Source organism: Pipistrellus kuhlii, unplaced genomic scaffold (assembly GCF_014108245.1).
Source record: "Pipistrellus kuhlii isolate mPipKuh1 unplaced genomic scaffold, mPipKuh1.p scaffold_m20_p_9, whole genome shotgun sequence".
Taxonomy (NCBI): Eukaryota; Metazoa; Chordata; class Mammalia; order Chiroptera; family Vespertilionidae; genus Pipistrellus; species Pipistrellus kuhlii.
The window spans coordinates 253,873-274,977 of record NW_023425595.1 but is presented as its reverse complement, the minus strand read 5'-3'; the positions used below and the strand labels follow the sequence as shown (position 1 = coordinate 274,977).

The following is a 21,105-nucleotide window of genomic DNA, read 5'->3' as shown; positions in this document are numbered from 1 at the left end:
AACACCCTCCGTGTGTGTGCCGGAGGGTGAGGCGTTTGATCTCTCACCCATTGCCAGGCACCGGGCTGTCGCCACGACGGGGCCAGCTGCTGCCATGACCACAGTGCCCGAGTCGGTCCAGACATGCTTTCTCATCCCGTCCCCGCCCCACACACACACACCTGGGTGAGAGTTGCTGGGTCGCGTGGTTGCTTTGTTTGGAGGCGGGCGGCTGCCCCATTTCACATCCCACCAGCCCTGTGGGGAGTTGGTTTCTCTCTCTTTCCGCACAAACACTTGTTATTCCCTGGCACTTTGGTGACGTCCATCCGAATGGCAGTGTCATATTGTCAATTAGAAGGCGCCTTCATTGATAAGCCAAATGCGTTTGGAGTCCTGTCCATTTTGCTAGGGCTAGCGGGCCAGAGGAAATCTTACTTCTCAATTCTGGGGTCCAATATGGTGGAAATCTCCCTTATTTATACATGGAGTGGCCAGATGATGATCTCTGAACGCATAATCATCTGGCCACTCAGTGTATATCCTATATAATAAAAGGCTAATATGCAAATGGTCCCCTCGATCAGGAGTTCGACCAGCAGGCAGGCTGGCCAACCACCTATATCTCATTCCCCCTGGCCAGGCTGGCCAGACCCCACCCATGCACAAATTTGTGCACCGGACCTCTCCTATAAATATAGATAGATAGATAGATAGATAGATAGATATAGATATATACACTGAGTGGCCAGATTATTATGCATTCAGAGATCATCATAATCTGGCCACTCAGTGTATGTTTTTCAGCTCTTTGTTTTCCAAATTTGGAATGAGACTTGCGGACCTTCTGAGAAAAAGTCCCCTGTGCTGGGACAGGCCATGAGACCAGATCTCAAGGCCTGGCCTGGCACCAGCACTGACAACTCTGTCTGGGCACAGTTTATGGCTTCCCTGGAATGGGAGCAGTCTTACTTTCCCCTATTATTTAAGCAAGCAAATGTTTACAGAAGCCAGAATAGCACGGTTAAATTTTAAACAGCAGTTTTTATCCAAGATGGAGGTTACTGTGCTTCAGTAGCTTCTTGTGGTTTGACCTGCATTTCTTAGTGATCATAATGGTGAATATCTTTTCAGATGCTTGTTGGTCATTTGTATGTCTTCCTTCTTAAAAATGTATTTTTTCTCTCTCATTGATTTCAGAGAGAGGAAGGGAGAGGGAGAGAGAGACAGAAACATTGGTGATCAGCAATCTTCTTGGAAAATGTGATTCAGGTCCTTTGCCCTTAAAAATTGTCATCATTTTTGTTGTGTGTGTGTGTGTGTTTTCCTAATTCTTATCTGAGAATATTTCCCCTCATTGGTTTTAGAGAGAGTAGAAAGGAGGGAGGGAGAGAGAAGGAGAGAGAGAGGGAGAGAAACATCGACTGGTTGCCTACGAACCTGCCAGCCAGGTATGAGGGTACGTGCCCTTGACTGGGAACCGAATCAATAACCCTTTGGTGTGTGGACTGATGCTCTACCACTGAGCCACACCGGCCAGGGCTGCTGTAGCTTTTCAAAGCCCCACGTGGACACCTGATCCAGGGTGCATGTGCCCTTGACCAGAATCGAACCCGGGACCTTCAGTCTGCAGGCCGACTCTCTATCCACTGAGCCAAACCAGCTAGCGCTGCACTGCATATTTTAAAAGTTGCTAAAACAGTAGATTTTGTTGTTGTTAAAACTCACCCGAGGATATTTTTTTCCTGTTGATGTGAGAGAGACGCATAGATGGGTTCCCTCCCGCACAAGCCCTGACCCAGGGCCTGGGATGGAGCCTGCAACCGAGGTGTGTGCCCTTGACCTTAACGGAGCCTGCATTGCTTCAATGCCTGGGCTGATGCTCCAACCACTGAGAAAACTGCCCGGGCCGGCAGTAGGTCTTGAAAGCCCTCATCACAGAAAAAAAGAACACCTGTTTGTAGCCATGTGTGGTGATCCGCACACATCTGCCCTGACCCTCTCCCCATTAGCCAGCTGCTATTATTTTTTAAAAGGTATTATTTTATTATTATTTTTTTTAATCCTCACCTGAGGATATTTTTCATTGGTTTTTTTTTAAATATATTTTATTGATTTTGTACAGAGAGGAAGGAGAGAGATAGAGAGTTAGAAACATCGATGAGAGAGAGTCATCGATCAGCTGCCTCTTGCACACCCCCTACTGGGATATGCCCGCAACCAAGGTACATGCCCTTGACCGGAATTGAACCCGGGACCCTTCAGTCCCCAAGCCGACGCTCTATCCACTGAGCCAAACCGGTCTCGGCTTTCATTGGTTTTTAGAGAGAGTGGAAGAGAGAGGGAGAGACAGAGAGAAACATCGATGTGAGAGAAGCACGTTGATTGGTTGCATCCTGCACTCCCCCCCCCCCTCACCTCCACCACCAGGTCCCAGACCAGGGAGGAGCCTGCAGCCCAGGTACATGCCTTCGACCAGAATGGAACCTGGGGACCCCTCGATCTGCAAACTGATGCTCTATCCACTGAGCCACACCGGCTAGGAGGAGCCAGCTGCTATGACTGAATAGAAGGACAAAGATTTCATGGGGAAGGAGGCAAAAGGAACAGGGTATTATGGAGACAGAACTTTCGGACCGGAACCCGGATTCTTTGTCCGCCGGAATGAATAATGAATCCACGGACAGAGAGTGGTATAGCAAAGGTGGAGATTTATTGAAGAACAAAGACTCCCACAGGGGGAGAGGGAAAGATTCCCATAGAACGGACTCCCCCGTGGGGAGGGGGAAGGGGTCCTGTTGAGTTCCCCCTCCCTGTGGCTTATAAAGGCTGCAGATCCTGGTGCCTGACCAACCTCTGATTGGTCACTATTCCCCTAGGCTGGTTACTATAGTAACTCAGGGGCTGAAGGTCTAACCTCACAGGGCACGTGTGAGGTCTCCCCATCCCCCTCCCCTCCTTATTGTTTTCCTGTCCCTTTGGGCTTTCTTCTTCTGAATGGAGGGCTTCCTTCCCTTTATTTTGTAAACATAGACCTTCTGCTGCTCCCAGCTCCCGCATTCTGTGGAAACACACCAGCTGTGGCTCTGCAGCCCTGTGCTCCTCCACCGTCCCCTAATTTCCAAAATTTCCAAAATTCCCTAAACCTGTCCTATCTCACCCCTAACATTGCTGTTTCGTTATGGTTGCAGATTACAGGTGATGGGGGCTGGGGGCGGCACAGGGCAGGAGCCTCTGGGTCTCCAACCAGTGTGTGCGTCTGTCTTCCCAGGATGGCAGGCAGCTCTGGGATACGGAGAACGGACTGCATTTCGAGTTAACTCCTCGGTTCCCGGGACACGACTCCTTTCTTCAGAACAAAACCATCAGGCCGTACAGAGCAGGATGGGTATTTCTCATAACCACAGCGGGTCCCCCTCTACTCTGCCTCCCTCCCGCCCTGGTAAGTCCTTAGGCCGTACGCCTGAGGAGGACACGGTGCCCTATGTCAATTAGCTTGATTTAAAAACAGAAAGAGCCCTGGCTAGTTTGGCTCAGTGGATAGAGCGTTGGCCTGCAGACTGATGGGTCCCGGGTTCGATCGGTTAAGGCCATGTACCTTGGTTGCAGGCACATCCCCAGTGAGGAGTGTGCAGGAGACAGCTGATTGATGTTTCTCTCTCATCGATGCTTCTTTATCCCTCTCCAATTTTTAAAAAAATATATTTTATTGATTTTTTCACAGAGAGGAAGGGAGAGGGATAGAGAGCCAGAAACATGGATGAGAGAGAATCATCGACCAGCTGCCTCCTGCACACCCCCCACCAGGGATGTGCCCACAACTAAGGTACATGCCCTTGACCGAATCGAACCCGGGACCCCTCAGTCCGCAGGCCGACGCTCTATCCACTGAGCCACAACAGTTTCGGCTCCCTCTCCAATTTTTAAAAATTGATTTTAAAAATCAATAAAATATATTTAAAAAAATAAAAACAGAAAGAAATGGAAATAAAGAGAAATTTCCCAGCCCGGTCGGTGTGGCTCAGTGGATGAGAATCGACCCATGAGCCCAGAGGTTCATAGGTTGAAGCTCAACCACTGAGTCACGCTGGCTGAGCTCTAAGGTCCTTTTATTGTCCAGGCAATATTCTCATGGCATACCATTGGGACTGGAGAAACCTGAATGACACGGGGTAGCCTGTAGGTGAAGCACGGGAAGGGCAGGGAAGGTGTGCACACCTGTCACCAATAAAACAGTGGACGAGTCTCTGGTCTGGCCAGAGAGACTAAGAGGGAGCTCCATGGTCAGCAAACTGCGGCTTGCAAGCCACATGCAGCTCTTTGGCCCCTTTGAGTGTGGCTCTTCCACAAAATACCACAGCCTAGGCGAGTCTATTTTGAAGAAGTGGCGTTAGAAAAAGTTTAAGTTTAAAAAATGTGGCTCTCAAAAGGAATTTCAATCGTGCTGTTGATATTTGGCTCTGTTGACTAATGAGTTTGCCGACCACTGCCTTGGCTGGTGTGGCTCAGTGGATAGAGCGCCGGCCTGCAGACTGAAGGGTCCCAGGTTCAATTCTGGCCAACGGCACATGCCCAGGTTGTGGGCTTGATCCCCAGGGGGGATGTGCAGGAGGCAGCGAATCAATAATTCACTCTCATCCTTGATGTTTCTCTCTTTCCTTTTCCCTTCCTCTCTGAAATCAATAAAGAAATATTTAAAAAAAGAAAAGAAAAGAAAGGAAGTGCCATTGATGAAAGTTAAATCAAATGGTCAGATTTTAAACTTACTCAAATTAAACTCATTGCTTGCTAAAGCTGGTTAAAAATTTCAAAAACGTTTATGCTTCCTATAAGATACAAACTTTGAGAAAAGGCTAGAAAAGTTTGAATTTCATAAAATGAAAATGTGCTCCATGAAACATTAACCACAAGTTTGCTTTGCATTTATATTGTGGACGGCAGGGATCACATGCTGACCTGACAGCTCAGGGGAGGCCCGAGTGGCGATCTTGCAAACCCAGACCTAAAGCGACCACACAGGATGGTCTGAAATGAAGCTTGAACTGGAAGCAGTTGTGGTGGGCAGTCACCTCCTAGGCCGGTGTCTTCCCTGACAAGGTCACCCTTCACCTTAACTGACCCCGCCGGCCTTTTTGCATCTAGGATAACACACCCTTGAAATGTCTGGGTGACTTGTAACTCCCCTTTTTCTGGAGCCCCTGGAGCACAACCAAATCTGGGGGGCGCCAGGACTGAGACCACAGATTCCTTCATTATCATGCTAATTGTCCCTGCACCCACCTAAGTATGTGTAACCGTAATAAGGAAAAAAATACAATATTGAATAAGTATGAAAGTGTGGAATTGAAGTGTGATATCTGAAAGTATGCAATGGAATGTAAACAAACCGATAAGCACCCTTGGGTGGCCTGTGTGTAGAAAATAGATAAAGTGACCTGTACCCCGTATGTCAGACCGGATAGCAGGGCTCCTGGGACCCGCCCATAAGACACACTGAGGACACCTCTGAGCACTGAAGACACATACAAAGAGCAAGCTCCACAGGAGATCAGCGACGCTCCCACTGCTCCTCCACAGAGGGTCCCTCTCCACGCCCCCTGCCTGCACCCCAAAGCTCTGCCCGAGCCGCGAGCCCCGAACCCTGAGCTGCACGTCCTCCGTGAGCCGTGTGTGTCTGTCAGTGCGGATCCCCGGGCGGCTGCCTAGGATTCTGGAACCCACAGGACTCTGGTGCATAAACCGTGAGTGATCCGTGCATTGCACGTCTGTCTGCTGTGTGATTTATGCTCGGTGGATTATTGATGAAGTACCTCGGGTCGTATGTGTCAGATTTCTGGCTGAGGCCCCTAGGCCCCCTGTGCACGCGTCCCCTATGGAACTATGGGGACAGTATGTGTCCATCGTTTTAGTTCGCATCCAACCCCAGGGTTTCCCCCGCCTCCCCCTGGCCCCCTTTGCTTTCTCCCTCCTCTCCAGTCTATCGCCAATGAATTTCGTGTTACCCACCGCCCTCCCTCCTTTGACTGCCATGTATGAAGACAGGTGTGACCCGCCATTCTCCGCAGCATCATCTCTATTCGTCCTGGCATGTGCTTGACAGTTTGGCTCAAATAAACTCACACAAATTCTTTGCAGGTTTCAATGTTTTGGTTTTTGTGTTGTGTTGTTGTTTTTTGTTTTTTTTTTAACATTAACTCAGGGGAAGGCCTAACCAATAAAAAAGAAGTGGAATCAGCACAGAGCTTCCTAGGCGGGTGGAGTGTGGGGTCTGTGTGAGGGCGGGGGGGGGGGGGGGGGCTGTCCAGGAGGGGAAGGGAGGGAAGGGGGTGGCTCCAGGCTGGGAAACATCCCCAGCCCAGAGCAGCCTCCAGGAGAGGCCAAGACAAGACCAGGCTTGCGTGCCAGGATGGTACCTCCCAGGGTCCCAGCATAACCTGACCTCCTAGCGAGCAGCCAAATCACCAAATCACCGATTTACAAAATGCCCAGAAATGGATGTTTCTGAGAAATCACAACACCCCCCCCCAGGAGGGAGGGGCCTGAGTGGCGCCAGCAGCGTCACCCACACGGCTCCCGTCTCTGTCTCAGGACGTGTCCACCTGCTTCACCTGGGACCCCATCTGCTCCCCAAACCGGAGATGATCAAGGAGAGGCCCGAGGTCAACGAGGAGGCTCCCCAGGGCGAGAAGCCAGTCGGGAGGACAGAGATCAATATCCACGGCGGCGACACCGCCACCACCGAGACCGTGGTGCCCGACCACATCGTCTGTTCCCTGTTCAACATCCTCTTCTTCAACCCCTGCTGCCTGGGCTTCCTGGCGTTCGCCTACTCCGTGAAGGTGGGTGTGCGCCCGGCGGGGGGTGGGGGGGAAGGGGAGGGAGGCTTCCGGAAAGCTGTGCGAGCCCCACTGGCCTGCTGCCCCGACGGCCTTGGGATGGGGAGCCCTCCTGAGCGCTTTCTGTGCGGATGTGCTGAGGGTCAGCCTGGGGTCAGGCCACGGCTCATCCAGTGAGAGTCCTGGGGGGGGGGGGGGCCCTGAGTGGAGGGTCGCCACCTGTCCCCACCCCTGGAGCTCTCCTTTCAATCCAAGTACAGGGCTCCGCCCTCCACACCTGCCCATGAGGTCTCGGTCTGGTCCAGAAAAAGGCAAAGTCCTCAAAGATGCGGAGCCCTGGGGGGCAGGGGGCGGGGGCGCGGTGAGCGGCCAGCAAAGCGGCCAGGACTGGGGGAGAGGAGCCCTGAGGTTCTGGGGAGGCTGAGCGGCTGTGAGGAGGCCCCCCTGGCCTGGCCTGCTCAGGCTCCAGGGAACAGGGAGGGGTCCCTGACCTGGCTGAGGGCAGGTGGAGGCTGGTCTGGGCTGGAGCAGCCAGGGGTGGGCCTGAGTCACAGCGCCTGGCTGTGCCCAGGGCCCCTCCAGACCCCTCACCATCTCTTCTCCCCCAGTCTAGGGACCAGAGGATGGTGGGAGACGTGACTGGGGCGCAGAGCTATGCGGCCATCGCCAACTGCCTCAACATCTGGGCCACGATCCTGGGCATCCTGATTACTGTCGGGCTCATCGTTCTCCTGACTCGGTACCCAGATCTCTTCAGTGTGAGGAGGTGGGCCCAGCAGAGTGGCGGGGCCGACTAGTCACTGCCGCGGCAGGTGCCACTGCGTCCTCCCCACCCTCACCCCCGCCGGCCCCGCCCAGGCACCCGCCCCTTCCTTCATCCTGCACCTGTTCATACACCTGTCAGCAGCTGAGCTCAATAAAGTGCACCTGTACGTGACCATGCTGGCATTCCCTGGGCCGGGGCACTGCCCGGTCCCCAGCCCGCCCCTGAGACAGCCCCCCTTGCGGCTGGGAGGGGTCCTGGCACTTTCTCAGATGTCCCTGGTCTCTGGCCTCCAGCTGGGAGCAGCGGCTGGACCAGCAGCCTAGGAGGGATCCCCTCCTCCCCAGTGTCTGACCCTGACCCAAGGGGCACTGGGCCAGCCCAGCCTTGGCCCCAGGACAAGCCTCGCTGACTCCGAGTGGCTGGGAGCAGCGGTGCTGGGTGAGGGCGGCCGGCCGGTTCTCTGGAGGCCGCGGTGTCTGCACGTGGGGGCAGGGGTGCAGCCCAGGCCCCCAGCCCCTCCTGAGCGGCCCTCCAGCTCTGTCCTTGCTCCTCTGCAGGGGGCAGGGTTAGGGGCAGCCAGTGGCCCTGGAGGGACAGAAACCCTGAGAGGAAGCACCGATCCTCCCATCAAACCGCCCGGCCTGCTGGCTCTGGTTTGTGGTTCTCCCATCAGTCCGCAGCCAGAGGGCGGGACCCCACACCCGCTGTGACCACCTGCAGCTCCTAATCTTGGCCCAGCGGCTGTGCTTTGTCTGGGGGGTGGGGATGCCTGGCTGGAGGTGCCCCGCCCCTGTTCCCCCCCCCCTCCGTCAGAGCAGGAGGGGCTGAGGTCCAGGGAAGATGGTCCAGCAGGGGGGAGGTGGGTGGGACGGTGTCCCAAGACTGGCCGCTGAAGGAGGCTGAGGGGCAGGGCTTGCACTCAGTTCTGGGAGGAGCGTTGTGGCTTCTGCTCCTCCCCCTTCCCCCCCAACTCCCCCTCCTGAGGGCTGCCCTGGCATTGGCCCCGCCCCACCAGGGCCGCAGGAGCCTTTGATGGCTGGGCTGCATCCAGGGCGCTCCACCCCTGCAGCCACAACACCCCCACCCCGCAGCCACAGCACCCCCACCCGTAGTACTCCCACCCCCATAGCAACCCCACCTCCACAGACCCCCACCCCTGCAGCTACAGCACCCCCACCCCGCAGCCACAGCACCCCCACCCCCATAGCACCCCACCCCCACAGACCCCCACCCTCACAGACCCCCACCCCGCAGCCACAGCACCCCCACCCCCACAGACCCCCACCCTCACAGACCCCCACCCCGCAGCCACAGCACCCCCACCCCTACAGACCCCCACCCCTGCAGAGCCCCACCCCACAGCCACAGACCCTCGCAGCCACAGACCCCCACCCCCACAGACCCCCACCCCCACAGACCCCCACCCCCACAGACCCCCACGCCCACAGCACCCCCACTCCACAGCCACAGACCCCCACCCCCACAGCACCCTCACCCCACAGCCACAGACCCCCACCCCCACAGCATCCCCACTCCACAGCCACAGACCCCCACCCCCACAGCACCCTCACCCCACAGCCACAGACCCCCACCCCCACAGCACCCTCACCCCACAGCCACAGACCCCCACCCCCACAGCCACAGCACCCCCACAGACCCCCACCCTCGCAGCCACAGCACCCCCACCCCCACGGACCCCCATCCCGCAGCCATAGACCCCCACCCCGCAGCCACAGCACCCCCACCCCCACGGACCCCCACCCCACAGCTCCCCCACCCCCACAGCACCCCACCCCGCAGCCACAGCCCCCACCCCGCAGCCACAGCACCCCCACCCCCACAGCTCCTCCACCCCCATCCTCCGCAGCTGGCCCCGCGGGTTATCCGCGCACGGGCCGCAGGGGCCCCTCGGGGTGCGGGGCGCGCTGTGCTCATCCGCGGGGCTGGCGGGCTGCCATTCGCCGGTACATTCGGTGGTGGCTGTGGCGGGGGGTTGAGGGGGTGGGCAGGGGGCGGTCGGGCTGCCATTCGCCGGTGTATTTGGCGGCGGCGGGGGCGGGGGGCGGTCTGGCGGGGGCGGGGTGGGGGGCGGCCGGGCAGGGCGGGCTCCGGAGGGGCGGGCGGCCAGGCTGCCATTCGCTGGTATATTTGGCGGCCGGGCCGGGCCGGGCAGCGGGTATAAGGGCCTGCGCCCCCGGAGCGGCCGCGGAGGAGGCGACGGCGCTGGAGCCCATGGACACCGCGTACCCCCGCGAGGAGCCCCGCGCCCCGACGCCCCGCAAAACCGACGGCGCCCCGCACACAGCGGTGGCGCTGGGGGCGCCAGGGCCCCCGCCGCGGGACCACCTCCTCTGGTCGCTGTTCAGCACCCTCTACCTGAACCTGTGCTGCCTGGGCTTCCTGGCGCTGGCCTACTCCGTCAAGGTGGGCGCGAGGGTGCTCCTAGGGGAGGGGTGCCCCCACTGAGGGTGCTTCTGAGAGGGAAGGGTGTCCTCACCGAGGGTGCTCCTAGAGGAGGGCCCTCCCCAGGGAGGGAGGGGCGCCCCACCGAGGGTGCTTCTGAGAGGGAGGGCGCCCCCGCTGAGCGTGCTTCTGAGAGGGATGGGTGCCCCCGCTGAGGGTGCTCCCGAGAAGGACAGTGTCCTCACCGAGGGTGCTCGGGAGAGGGAGGGGTGTCCTCAGGGGCATCTGGCCCACTGAGAAGAGCCGAGGTGATGGGGCTTTTCAGATGCTGGTGTTCTCATGAGCAGCCCCCCAGCGGACTCCCCACTGAGGGCCCTTGGGGACTTATGCTGGCCTGGGAGGTGGCAGCTGTCCCTTGCAGTCCCACCCCAGCCCCCGCCCCAGCCCCAAGCCCTGAGTCCAGTTTGGGGCCGTTAAGGGAGCTGGTGCAGCCCGTGGCAGGTCCCCTCAGCCACACGCCTCCATCCAGATTCCCGGTCCCCGCGGCCCTCCGAGGCGGGGGCCGGGGCTGCCTGGGGTGGCAGACACAGGCCCCCCAGGCCCAGCGCACGTCGTGACCTGGCCCCGCACTGTCCGCAGGCCCGGGACCAGAAGGTGGCAGGGGACCTGGTGGAGGCCCGGCGTCTGGCCTCCAAGGCCAAGTGCTACAACATCCTGGCCGCCATGTGGGCCCTGGTGCCGCCCCTGCTGCTGCTGGCGCTCGTGGTGACCGGGGCGCTGCACCTGTCCCGGCTGGCCAAGGACTCGGCCGCCTTCTTCAGCACCAAGTTCGACGACTCGGACTACGACTGACAGGCTGGCCCTGTCCCTGTCCCGCAGGGGGCTGGACCCTGACCTCCCGGAACCCCACTGCATAAGACCCACCCCCGGCTCCAGGCTGGGCTCCTAATGCTGACCCTGAAGACCCCCCGTTTGGACCCCAAGGCCTCACCCTAACCTGGACGGTCGCTGCTCCCCTAACCCCTGCCCCAGCCTAACCCTCCCTCCCCGCTCCCCAGGCTCAGCCTGCTCTCACAATTAAAAATGCCTTGTTCCAGAAGGGCCCCCGGCTGGTTCCTGGCTGGGGTGGGGGAGGGTGGGAGACACCCACCACCAGACCGCCTGGGTGGACCCGGCACTGAAGGGGGTCGGCCCGCTTGGAATGTCCTGCTTTGGGCTGTGGTCTCCGGCCGTCCCCTGGGGCTCCGGTGGCTGCGGCTTCGGCTCCTTTTAGAATCCCGTTTGGGAAGAGAGCTTTCATCTGGGCTGCCGGGCCGGGCGCCGTGGTTTCGTGGCCTCTCTTCCGGAGCATGAGTGATGGGTCTCCCCGGCTCCACGTGTGCCCACCCGGTCTGCGTGTGTGGGTGCACGCCTGTGCACGTGTCTGCGTGCACGGTGAGTGGGAGTCCCTGGCCAGGGAGAGCGCTCCTGCGCGCTCCTGTCCGAGGGTTGGGTGTGTGCCCGTCTCCTCCTTTGGCCACTGGGTCGGTCCCTTTAACTCTGAGAAATCTCAGGCCCCGCAGGGCGGAGGTATGTCTGGACCGGGACACAGGCGCACACAGGCATGGCCACACGCCCTCCACGCACACAGTCTCCCTCATGCACACAGGGACCCCCCCACAGCTGTGCAGGGGGGGACTTGGGGGGTGAGGACGCTCTCAGGGTCCTTGATGCCAGGCCCATGCCTTGTATTGCACCCTGAGCCAGCGGACTGGCAGAGGGGGGCGGCTAGACACATGCACACACCCTGTGTGGCTGGGTGAGGTCCCCGGGGCCTTGGTGTGGCTGGGCCAATGACAGGGCAGGCTAATTGCAGGGCCTTAAGCACAGGGTGGCTGGGTTTTGAACCCCACCCAGGGTCCTTTCCGTCCCCAGGGAGCCCCCTTGGCCCCATTCACTATGCCTGGGCTGGCTGGAGGGGCCTGTTTAGCCACTGCCCTTGGAGTTCCCAACGTACTGCCTGCCCACACCCCTCTCCTCCCCCGACACCAACAGCTGGCCCAGCCATCCCCATGTGCCTGCAGAGACGGTCCCTGACCCATGCCCACAGGCCCCAGCCCCGAGCTGGGCAGTGTGTGCTGCCCTGAGCCAGCCCCTGAGGCCGAGGGGCGCTGGCCGGGGCCGGGGGTGGAGACAAAGCCTTGGCCTGTGCTGGGCTGGCCCCAGTTGGACCAAGGACGAGGGCAGTGCCAGCGCTTGGCCCGGGATGGAGGCCCCCTGCCCGCACTGAGCTCCAAGTTTGTCCCAAGAAGGGACCAACCTGGCTGGATAGAGGCTGGGGGCAGGGCTCAGCCTCTGGGGGGCCAGGTACATGGCCCCGGGCGCACGGGATGGCCTGAGGGTTGTGATGGGCGTGAAGGTTGCCCGCCCGCGCCCAGGTGCTGAGGACAGAGGTGCAGTCAAGCCAGGGGGCATGAGGTCGTGGGCACGCAGGCTGCGTCCTAGGCAGGCTGAAGGCCCCTGACCCAGTCAGGCCGCTGCCTACCAGGGGCCTGAGCCCAGCATGCGTGCCCGCCGCCCGAGTCCCTTGGAGGGCCACCTGCTGTGGGCACAGGTGGCAGTGGGCAGGTGGTCACAGGAGCAGCCGCATCAGGCTCCAGCGGAGTGGTGTCCCTGGGTGCCTGTGCCACCCCTGGCTCCAGGGCTGCTGCCCTGGGACAGTCCCTGCGGCTTTACGACCTGCCGGGCCCCTGGGGGGGAAGGAGAGCCACCAAGGACTCACCATAGGGAGTGGCCCTGACACGTGTGCTGGCTACAACTTGGCCTCCTCCCTCAGAGGCCACTACGACCCATGTGCTGCCCCACAGCGTCAGGCCTGAGACCCCCCCAGGCCTCCACCCACCTGGCATCCCCTTCTGTCTGTCCGTCCGTCACAGTCCATCTGCCCGGTGTCTGCTCCTTGGAGAACCTGGTCCACCTCTGTCCAGAACACTCTTGGCCAGAGCTGGGAGGGGGGCTGCCCACTTGCTCAAAGGGAGCAAGTTATTGGCCGGAACTCTATCCACCGGACGCCCTGACTTCAGAGGAGCCTCAGCTCCACAGCTGGGCCTGCCGTAGGTGCCCCCCATCCCTCACCTCAACTCCCGGCACCCACAGGCAGCGCCCTCGCCAAGTTTCCCCGCGGACCCCGCCTCGCCTCATTGGGAAACCCGAGGACCCGGGGTGATGTGCCAGCCGCGAGGCTGTGACCCCCGCAGACGCCGGGCGGGGCCTCCGGCCCAGAGCAGCCTGCCCCGCACAGACAGGCCCAGGGCCTTGGCCTAGAACCCTGGGCCCCAGGCTCGGTCCTTCCTGCTGGTCAGACAGAGGACACGGGATCTCGCTCTGCACTCCACTTGAAGAAAGACACGGGATGGATGGGGCTGTCCAACCTGACTGAAGTGGCCCCGAGGCTGGGGCGCCAGGGACGAAGGACGCTGAGTTCCCGGGACAGCCCGGAGCACCCGGACCCAGCCATGGCGGCCTCGGTATCCTCACATGGAGAGTTCTTGGTGGTGAAGCTCCGGCTGAGGCAGAGTAACTCCAATTCCACAGGCCGAGCCCTCCCCATCCCCCTGCCCTCCACTTGGCCCGCCCACCTCGGCCTCCCAGCAGAGCCACCCGCCCAGCCCACCGCTCCCTGGCAAATGGCTCGGGCACGGCAGGTGCAGGGGTCAGCCTCGGGGGCAGGAGCAGGCATGCTGGTGTGGGAGGCGGTGGGCACGGGCTGAGCAGGGAAGGGGTCGGGCTAGAGGCAGCCTTGAACTTCAGGCCAAAGAAGCCAGACCTTCCCTGGAGCCCATGAGCCTGGCTGGCAGGTGGAGGGTGGGAGGAGGCAGATGGGTGACAGGAGGAGCGGAGCAGCCAGCCGCCCACCCCCACATAGGGAGTGCCAGAGGGAAGGTCCCGAGAGGTCCCTAAAGCCAGGTCAGCACCCGGTGAGGGGCTCCAGGTCGGGCCCACAGGTGTCCAGGGGGGTGCTGAGGGCTCCAATGTCCTCAGCAGTTTCTCCCAGGGCATTCTGGGAGCAGCACTTGCTGCCTCGGCTCCTCCAAGGGTGACCTTTGTATCCGGCCCGCAGAGCTGGCAAAGGAGACCTTGTGTCCTGCAGGGACAGGGGCCACTCTGAGGGGGGGGGCACACGCCCGGCCGGCCGGGGGGGCCACTGGCCTGGGCCCCCGGGTGGGTCTGGGGGTAGCAGCCTACCTGGGTGCAGGGGGAGCCGGGTTTGGGACGGCCACAGCTCGACCTCCAGCGGGGGCGCCCCGGGCCCGGCCGGGGGCCTGACCTCCACCGTCACCGAGCCCTCGGAGAAGGAGAAGTCAAGCTTGTGCCCCAGGTAGCAGATGCCGGAGACACACGCTCCAGAGACCCCCGCCGGGCACATGGGGTCAAAGGTCACGCCGGCCGCGGTGACCCTGCAGAAGGGGAGGCTCTGTGAGGAGGCCGGCAGGGGCGGCGACCTCCGTCTGCCGGTCACCCCACTCACCGGAACCCCGTGAACCCGAAGAGCGCCGCCTGCAGGAAGCCCCCCATGCCCGTCAGGAAGTTCACGGCACCGGACCCATCGGCATTCTCCGTCCACACCTGCAGGGGCGAGGCCGTCAGAGCCGGGAAGCCCGGACACAGCCTCCTCGCCCCCCAGGCTGCTGTCCCTGCTCCTGGGAGGTCGGGTGGCCATCACAGCGCTGTGACCCCAGGAACGGGCTCCCACTCCCACCACCCGGCCCGCCCAGGATCGGGGTGGCCAGGGGATGGGGGAGCGGGGCCCAGGCTGGCCTTGAAGGGCTCGGTGATGTTGGCGAAGCTCCTGCCCAGCAGGTCCGCTGCCCGCCGGGCGTCCTTCAGCTCCATCCAGCCCACGGCAAACATGCTCTGGGGGCAGAGGGCAGAGGGCAGAGGGCACGCTGGCGTGAGGTCCACGGCATGGGGACGGGAGACAGGCCGGGGGGCCAGGGCTGGGGCTGCCGTGGGAACCACCGCTCTTACCCACGTCATGGCCGGGCCCTGGGGGGACGTCACAGCCTCGTAAACTTCCAGGTTTCTCCTGCGAACTTGAGGGCTCAGGGAGAAGGGGACGGGGTACCCCAGGAGCACAACATCTGCCTGCTTCACCTCCTCTCCTGGGGAGGAAGGGGGCAGGGGTTGCTGAGGGGGGGAAGGAGGACAGGGGCCCTCTGTCGGGAAGGGGGCGTTGGGGGGGCAGAAGGGGCCCTGAGTCCACTCACCAGGCTCATACCCATCAAACTCGGGGTGGAAGTTCCGCTTCACGTCAAAGGGCACCTTGATCTTGTCAGCCACGGCCAGCCACCGGCTGGGGACGGGCTGACCCAGGTCCCGGGCCAGGGCAGCGGCAAAGCGCAGGCTAGGGCAGAGGCAGGGGCTGCAACTCTGGCACTCAGTGCCCCCCGTCCCCTCCCCCCCGTACGGCTGGGCTGGGCCGGGCCTCGGGTCTGACCTGTTCTGGACCAGGACGTTGGTGTACACGGAGTTGTTGACCCCGGAGTGGTACTCGTCGGGGGGCATGACTCCTGGGCACAAAGGCATGATGGTGCTTAGTGCAGCGTCTCAGACCTGCCTGCTGCACTGGCCAGTGGGGGCTGGCAACACCAGGTTACCCTGACCTGACCCTGACCTGACCCTGACCTTGAACCAAAAAACATCCACCAGCTCATTACCATCCATCCCCCCATGACCACCCTCCCCTATGACCACCCTCCCCCATGACCACCCTCCCGCCATGACCACCCTTCAGGTGGTACTCCTCCTCTGCAGGGCTCCACTCCACACGGCTGCACCAGAACTCAGCCACGGCACTGACCACGTCCCAGCCGCCATCCTCTTGGAAGAGCTGCAGGTCCTGGGGGAGGAGGGGGTGGAACAGGCCCCGGCACCCTCCATTCCAGTTCTCATGGGCCTGCAGGTCCCGCCACTGCCCACCTTCCCCAGCACCCAGAGTGATTGCCCAGCACCCAGAGCGACTGCCCAGCACCCAGAGCGACTGCCCAGCACCCAGAGCGACTACCCAGCACCCAAAGCGACTGCCCAGCACCCAGAGCGACTGCCCAGCACCCAGAGCGACTACCCAGCACCCAAAGCGACTGCCCAGCACCCAGAACAGATGCCCAGTACCCAGAACGGATGCCCAGCACCCAGGAGTGAATGCGTGACTCCCAGGTGCCTGGACTGGCTCTAGGCAGGAAGTCCTGGCTGAGGCAGAGCCACAGGAGGAATGGCCACACCTGGTGGGCAGACGCCCGCCTCTCCTGGGCGCCCCTCACCTGGGTGCTGTGGTAGTACAGCTGGAAGGCCAGCACCACGGCCCCGTTGACGTGGATTTCCTGGGTCCCGTAGATGTCCTCGGGGCAGACCTCCAGCCCGGAGCCCGCACTCTCCCAGGCAAACTTGGCTCCCTGAGGTGGAGGGGGTGGGGTGAGAGGGGGGTAGGGGAGGTGCAGGCCGGATTCCTTATCAGGGGGCTCGGGAGGAGCTCACATTTCCCATACACTCAGCCTACAGCCACAGAGGGCGAGGGGGGCACCAACTTCCCGGTGCAACTTCCTGGGTGCCACTGTATTGCCCCCCCATCTCCCCCCCACCCCACTCCACCCCCAGTGGGCCAGTTCCTACTGTGGCTGCCCCTGCACAGGGCAGTGAGGGGACTCGCTGGGGCAGCCAGGCTGTTCCCATGGGCAATGATCCCCTGTAAGAACCCCACATGCTCCCCCCTACCCCCAGAGGGGTCTGGCGACTTCAGCCCTCCAGGGGCCCTGCGGGGTGGGCACTGGGCCTCCCTCCCTCACCTGGTAGCCCAGGTTCCGGGCGTTGTCCAGGGCCCCACCTAGCGTCCGGATGCGGTACTGCAGGAGCGCCCTGGCGGCCTGAGGCTGGAGCAGGAGGACGTTCGGGAACATCCAGAGATCCTGGGAGCACAGAGGGCGGGGGCTCGCGCTCGCGCACCCTGTACTCCCCCTTCCCGCCCTGGGGGGCTCAGGGGCAGCACAGCTCCTTGTCGTGGGATCTGTCCCGGGCCCCCCTAGCCTGCCTGCCACACGTCCCCAATTCCAGCTCACACCCTCAGTTCCCCGGCCCAGTGCTTCCCCTCCCTGGGGGGCACCTGGGTCTGGCCTGGGGCTCAGCTAGGATCGGGGGTGGGCAGCTGGAGGGGAGCCAGCTCCGGTGCTCACTGGCTGCCTGACCCAGAGGGTGAAGAGGGCCGCACCCCCGCCCCTCGGGCTCCCATGCCCGCTGGTCCCCAAGTCCCAGCTCTCCTGGCTCCGCTCTTGCCCGGCCTCACCATCCCCCACGCCCCTCCCCGCCCCCCCCCCCCCCCCCCGCCGTTTCCTTAGCAGCTACACAGGTCTCTCCAGAACCCACATTTGTCTCAGTCACACCCCAATGAACAGGTCTTCCCGGCGCCTGCAGCCCCCCTACAACTGCTCTCCCTGCCTCATGAGCCCTCAAGGCCGTGCCCTGGGCCCAGAGACCCTCTGCCCGTGTGCCACCCCGCGTGCAGGTGTGTGCTGGGGCGGAGGGCGCACACCTGGTCCCAGAACACGTGGCCCCAGTAGCATTCCTCGCGGCTGCCGTTGGAGAGGCCCCCGGGGCTGAGTCCGTGGCAGACGTGTCCTGGGGCCCCGGGTTCGGGCAGGGCGCTGAGCAGGTAGTAGAGGGCACCACGCAGGGCCTGGCGCAGCGGCAGGGGCCCCTCCACATCCAGGCCGCAGCCTTCCCAGAGCTGCGCCCAGGCCTGGGCGTGGGTGGGGTACAGCGCCCCCCTGGCCTGCAGCTCTAGGGCCTCGGAAAGGCAGGCCCGGGCCTCCGCCTGGCTGCCGGCCACCACGGCCAGGAACTCCCAGGTCCTGCTCTGCTCGCCCTCCCCCAGGGTCAGGGCGGGGGGCACGGGTGTCCACAGCATGTGCACCTCCTGCGGCGCGCCCCCAGGCTGCTCGGGGGTGAGCGTGTGGCCGAACAGGTACCTGCGAGAGCACGGCTGTCTCAGGGGGGGCCTCCTGGGGGCCTCCCGGCTGCCCCCGCCCCCCTCCTCACCGGGCTCCCTGGAAGTCCGGCCCCAGATGCAGGTCCAGGTCCGGGCTCTCCGGGGAGAAGGCAGAGCGCAGCGGCACGGTGACGGGCCGGCCGCCCGGGGCCCGGCGGGCGATGGCCACGCTGCAGGCCAGCACGTGCGGCAGCCGGCGGTGGGCGTAGAGGCGCTGGGAGGCCCGGAAGCGGGCGCCCTCCAGGGTGTGCAGAAAGGAGCCTGCGAGGCGGGGAGACGGCCATCACACCGCCCCACATGGGGCAGCCGGTGGGTTACAGAGCTGCCGGCCTCTCTGCCCTGGGACTGAGCCCCCCTCCGTGAGGTGAGCCCCCCGGGAGCCCCACTGCCTGTGGAGGAAGCGCCGGCTGCCCTGGGGCACCCCCTGCCAGGGCAGGACCCCCACTCTCCCCCAGCTTGCAAGGCAGCCTCCGGGGCCCCCTTTCTTTGAGCCGGGCACCCTGAGTTGGGAGATGCCAGGATAGGATTGCGAGGACCCCCTCCCCCCACTAACTGGGAACCCGGGGTAGGGGCAGGCAGTGGCTACCTGTGTTGGTGTCCAGGACAAAGGTCGTGGTCAGCTGCTCTTCGGTGCCCATGGGGGCCTCCAGCTGGACACCGAGGGGACTGGGCAGGATGGCTCGGTGCGTGTCCCCCAGCGCCCCGTTGTACACGCCACTCACATGCAGCGTGTCATGATACACACGTGTGCCCAAGTATGCGTTGGTCACGGTGGCCCAGAGCCGGGGGTCGCTGGGCAGGGAGTGGGCGGTGAATATGGTGGGGTCTTCGCCGGCGTCCGCCATGGAAAGCCTTGCTCAACGGAGGGGTCTGGAAAAGGGGGTGGGGTCAGGGGACCCCCAGTTGGTTGGGTCTCCCTCTTTTGATGCTATTGACCCCTAAGCCCCTGCCGTTGGGACGTGGCTGGTGCCCCCCAATGTGGCTCCCTGGGCAGCCCTGGCTCCCAGATCCCCCACTTTGGAGCCCTCAGCCCCTCATATTGATCTCCAGGGACCAAGGGAGTTCCCACGCCCCCCTCTTCAGACCTCCGTCCTGACCTTGGGGCTGTCTGGACGCCGCACCCCAGCACCGGCCCCGTGGGTGGAAGTGAGAACTCTGCCCGGAACGCGTCTCCCCGAGGAAGCCGCCTGGGGGCGGGTGGGCGTAGGGGGCAGTGCCGGGTGCTGGGCGGCTGTGCGGGCGAGAGGCCGGGCGACCTGGGAGGGGGCAGCCGTCTGGGCTCACCGCCGCCCGCCGGGGCCTCCAGCTGCTGCTCGGGCCGAGGGAAAAGGAGCGGGACGCCTAGCAGCCGGAAGGCCCTCGGTCCCCGCCCTCGGGGCGGCGCAGGGCGGGCGGGTTGGGAGGCTGGTCCCGCCCCCAGGGCGGTGCTGGGAGGGCGGGAAGGAGGCTGGGCAGACGGTGCTCGGTGCTGGGGCGAGGCAGGTCAGGCGGTAGAACTACAGCCCCCGTCCCGCCCGGAGCTGAGGGGCAGGGCCCTTGGCGTGCCCCCCCATGTCTGCCCCGGAGGAGAGGTCCTGCAGAGGTGTCCTCTGCCCCGTCCCCTCTGCTCCTCAGCCTCTCCTCTCACCCTCCATCTCCCCCAAATCCCCTGCCCCCAGGCCTGGGCCTGCTCCATCCTTGTCTCTCACGCCCTGGGCAGACTCAAATTCTGACCCCCAGTCAGAGGCCCTCAGATCCACCCCAACCGCACCCCCCACCCCCACAGCTGCTCTCCCTGTCGCTCCCTCATCCAGCGCCCAGGCCGCCTGTGTCCGCACACCCACGCCCACCCTCAGCCCTGCTGGCCGCCTCCAGCCCTGCCTGCTCTTCGCTCTCCGTCCGCCCTGACTCCTGGGCCAGCACACTCCCCGCTTCCTGCTTCTGCTCTGCCCTTCCGCCCTGCGAGGGGCGAGGTCAGCCTGTGCCCTCTGCTCAGAAGCCCGCAGTGGTGCCCACCTGTCTGGAAGGACATGCCCCCAAGGTGCCTGCCCCCCTCCCCGCAGCCAGCCTGGCTCCTGCCGCTGTGACCTTCACTCTGAGCACGCTCCCTGCTGGGCACTGCGTGCGGTGCCCCACATGGTCTCTCCGTTAACATCTAATCCCAGATGTGACAGTATTTGGAGGCGGGGCACTTAGAAGGTCATTAGGTCAAGAGCTATCATGAATGGGACAGCCCGGCCAGTGTGGCTCCGTGGTTAGCATCGACCCATGAACTAGGTCGTCAAGGTTTGATTCCCAGTCAGGGCACATGCCCTGGGCTCGATCCCCAGGGTGGGGAGTGCAGGAGGCAGCTGATCGATGATTCTCTTTTATCATGGATGTTTCCATCTCCCTCTCCCTTCCTCTCTGAAATAAATATGTATATGTATATGTATATGTATATGTATGTGTATGTGTATGTGTATGTGTATGTGTATGTGTATGTGTACAGGTATAGGTATAGGTATATGTATATGTATATGTATATGTATATGTATATGTATATGTATATAGAATGGGACAAGTGCCCGTATGAGAGGCCAGAGGGCAGGCAAGGTCCCTACCAGGCGAGGACAGTGAGGACACAGCTGCCTGCAGCCAGGAACAGGCCCCGCACCAGACACCGAGTTGACGGCACCTTGGCCTTGAGCCGGCCGGCCTCCAGAACCAGGGGGATTAACTCCTGCTGTCCAAACCCACCTGGTGGTGGTATTTGGTCAGGGCACCCCGAGCTGACCTGGCACCTCCCTGCCCGCCACGGGACACATCTCTTCGGGATGTCGGGTGTTGGGGGGCTCAGTCAGGGTCCCAGGCCCCTTACAGGTTACAGGAACCCTCAGTTCCCTATGCCTGTCCCTGCTCTGCATCGCTCTCCTCCACAGCGTTTACCTGCCCGTCTACACGTCTGTCTGTCTGTCTTCCTGCCAGCGTGGCAGCTCCAGGAGGGCAGGGTTTTTTGTCTGCTTTGTGGAATGAGTGACTGGATTGGAGTTGATTCAGGCCCTAGCTGGTTTGGCTCAATGGTTAGAGTGTCGGCCGACAGATTAAAGGGTCCCGGGTTAAATTCTAGTCAGGGGCACATGCCT

At 62.4% G+C, this 21,105-nt stretch overlaps 3 protein-coding genes across 4 annotated transcripts; 2 read left to right on the top strand and 1 right to left on the bottom strand.

Annotated features, from left to right (window-relative positions):
• The first annotated feature begins 6,617 nt into the window (after positions 1 to 6,617).
• LOC123651893 (interferon-induced transmembrane protein 1-like) lies at positions 6,618 to 7,753 on the top strand. The gene is made up of 2 exons (XM_045577839.1): positions 6,618 to 6,818; positions 7,424 to 7,753. The coding sequence occupies exons 1-2, from the start codon at positions 6,618 to 6,620 to the stop codon at positions 7,610 to 7,612; spliced, it is 390 nt and encodes a 129-aa protein (XP_045433795.1). The 3' UTR covers positions 7,613 to 7,753.
• Positions 7,754 to 9,739: 1,986 nt separating this feature from the next.
• Positions 9,740 to 11,083, top strand: IFITM5 (interferon induced transmembrane protein 5). Its single transcript, XM_036427358.2, has 2 exons — positions 9,740 to 10,005; positions 10,624 to 11,083. The coding sequence occupies exons 1-2, from the start codon at positions 9,814 to 9,816 to the stop codon at positions 10,834 to 10,836; spliced, it is 405 nt and encodes a 134-aa protein (XP_036283251.1). The 5' UTR covers positions 9,740 to 9,813; the 3' UTR covers positions 10,837 to 11,083.
• Positions 11,084 to 11,209: 126 nt separating this feature from the next.
• PGGHG (protein-glucosylgalactosylhydroxylysine glucosidase) lies at positions 11,210 to 19,344 on the bottom strand. 2 transcript variants are annotated; one of them, XM_045577709.1, is made up of 14 exons: positions 19,099 to 19,340; positions 18,588 to 18,871; positions 18,052 to 18,262; positions 17,546 to 17,981; positions 16,806 to 16,925; positions 16,284 to 16,415; positions 15,751 to 15,862; positions 15,461 to 15,533; positions 15,231 to 15,367; positions 14,992 to 15,125; positions 14,782 to 14,877; positions 14,492 to 14,589; positions 14,209 to 14,420; positions 11,210 to 14,107 (listed from the first exon to the last, which is right to left on the bottom strand). In XM_045577709.1, exons 2-14 carry the CDS (start codon positions 18,844 to 18,846, stop codon positions 14,001 to 14,003), a joined length of 2,127 nt encoding a protein of 708 aa, XP_045433665.1. In that variant the 5' UTR covers positions 18,847 to 18,871; positions 19,099 to 19,340; the 3' UTR covers positions 11,210 to 14,000. The 2 variants fall into 2 exon arrangements, with proteins under 2 accessions (XP_045433665.1, XP_045433664.1); XM_045577708.1 differs by having other exon boundaries at positions 15,231 to 15,533; positions 19,099 to 19,344.
• Between the last annotated feature and the right edge of the window lie 1,761 nt (positions 19,345 to 21,105).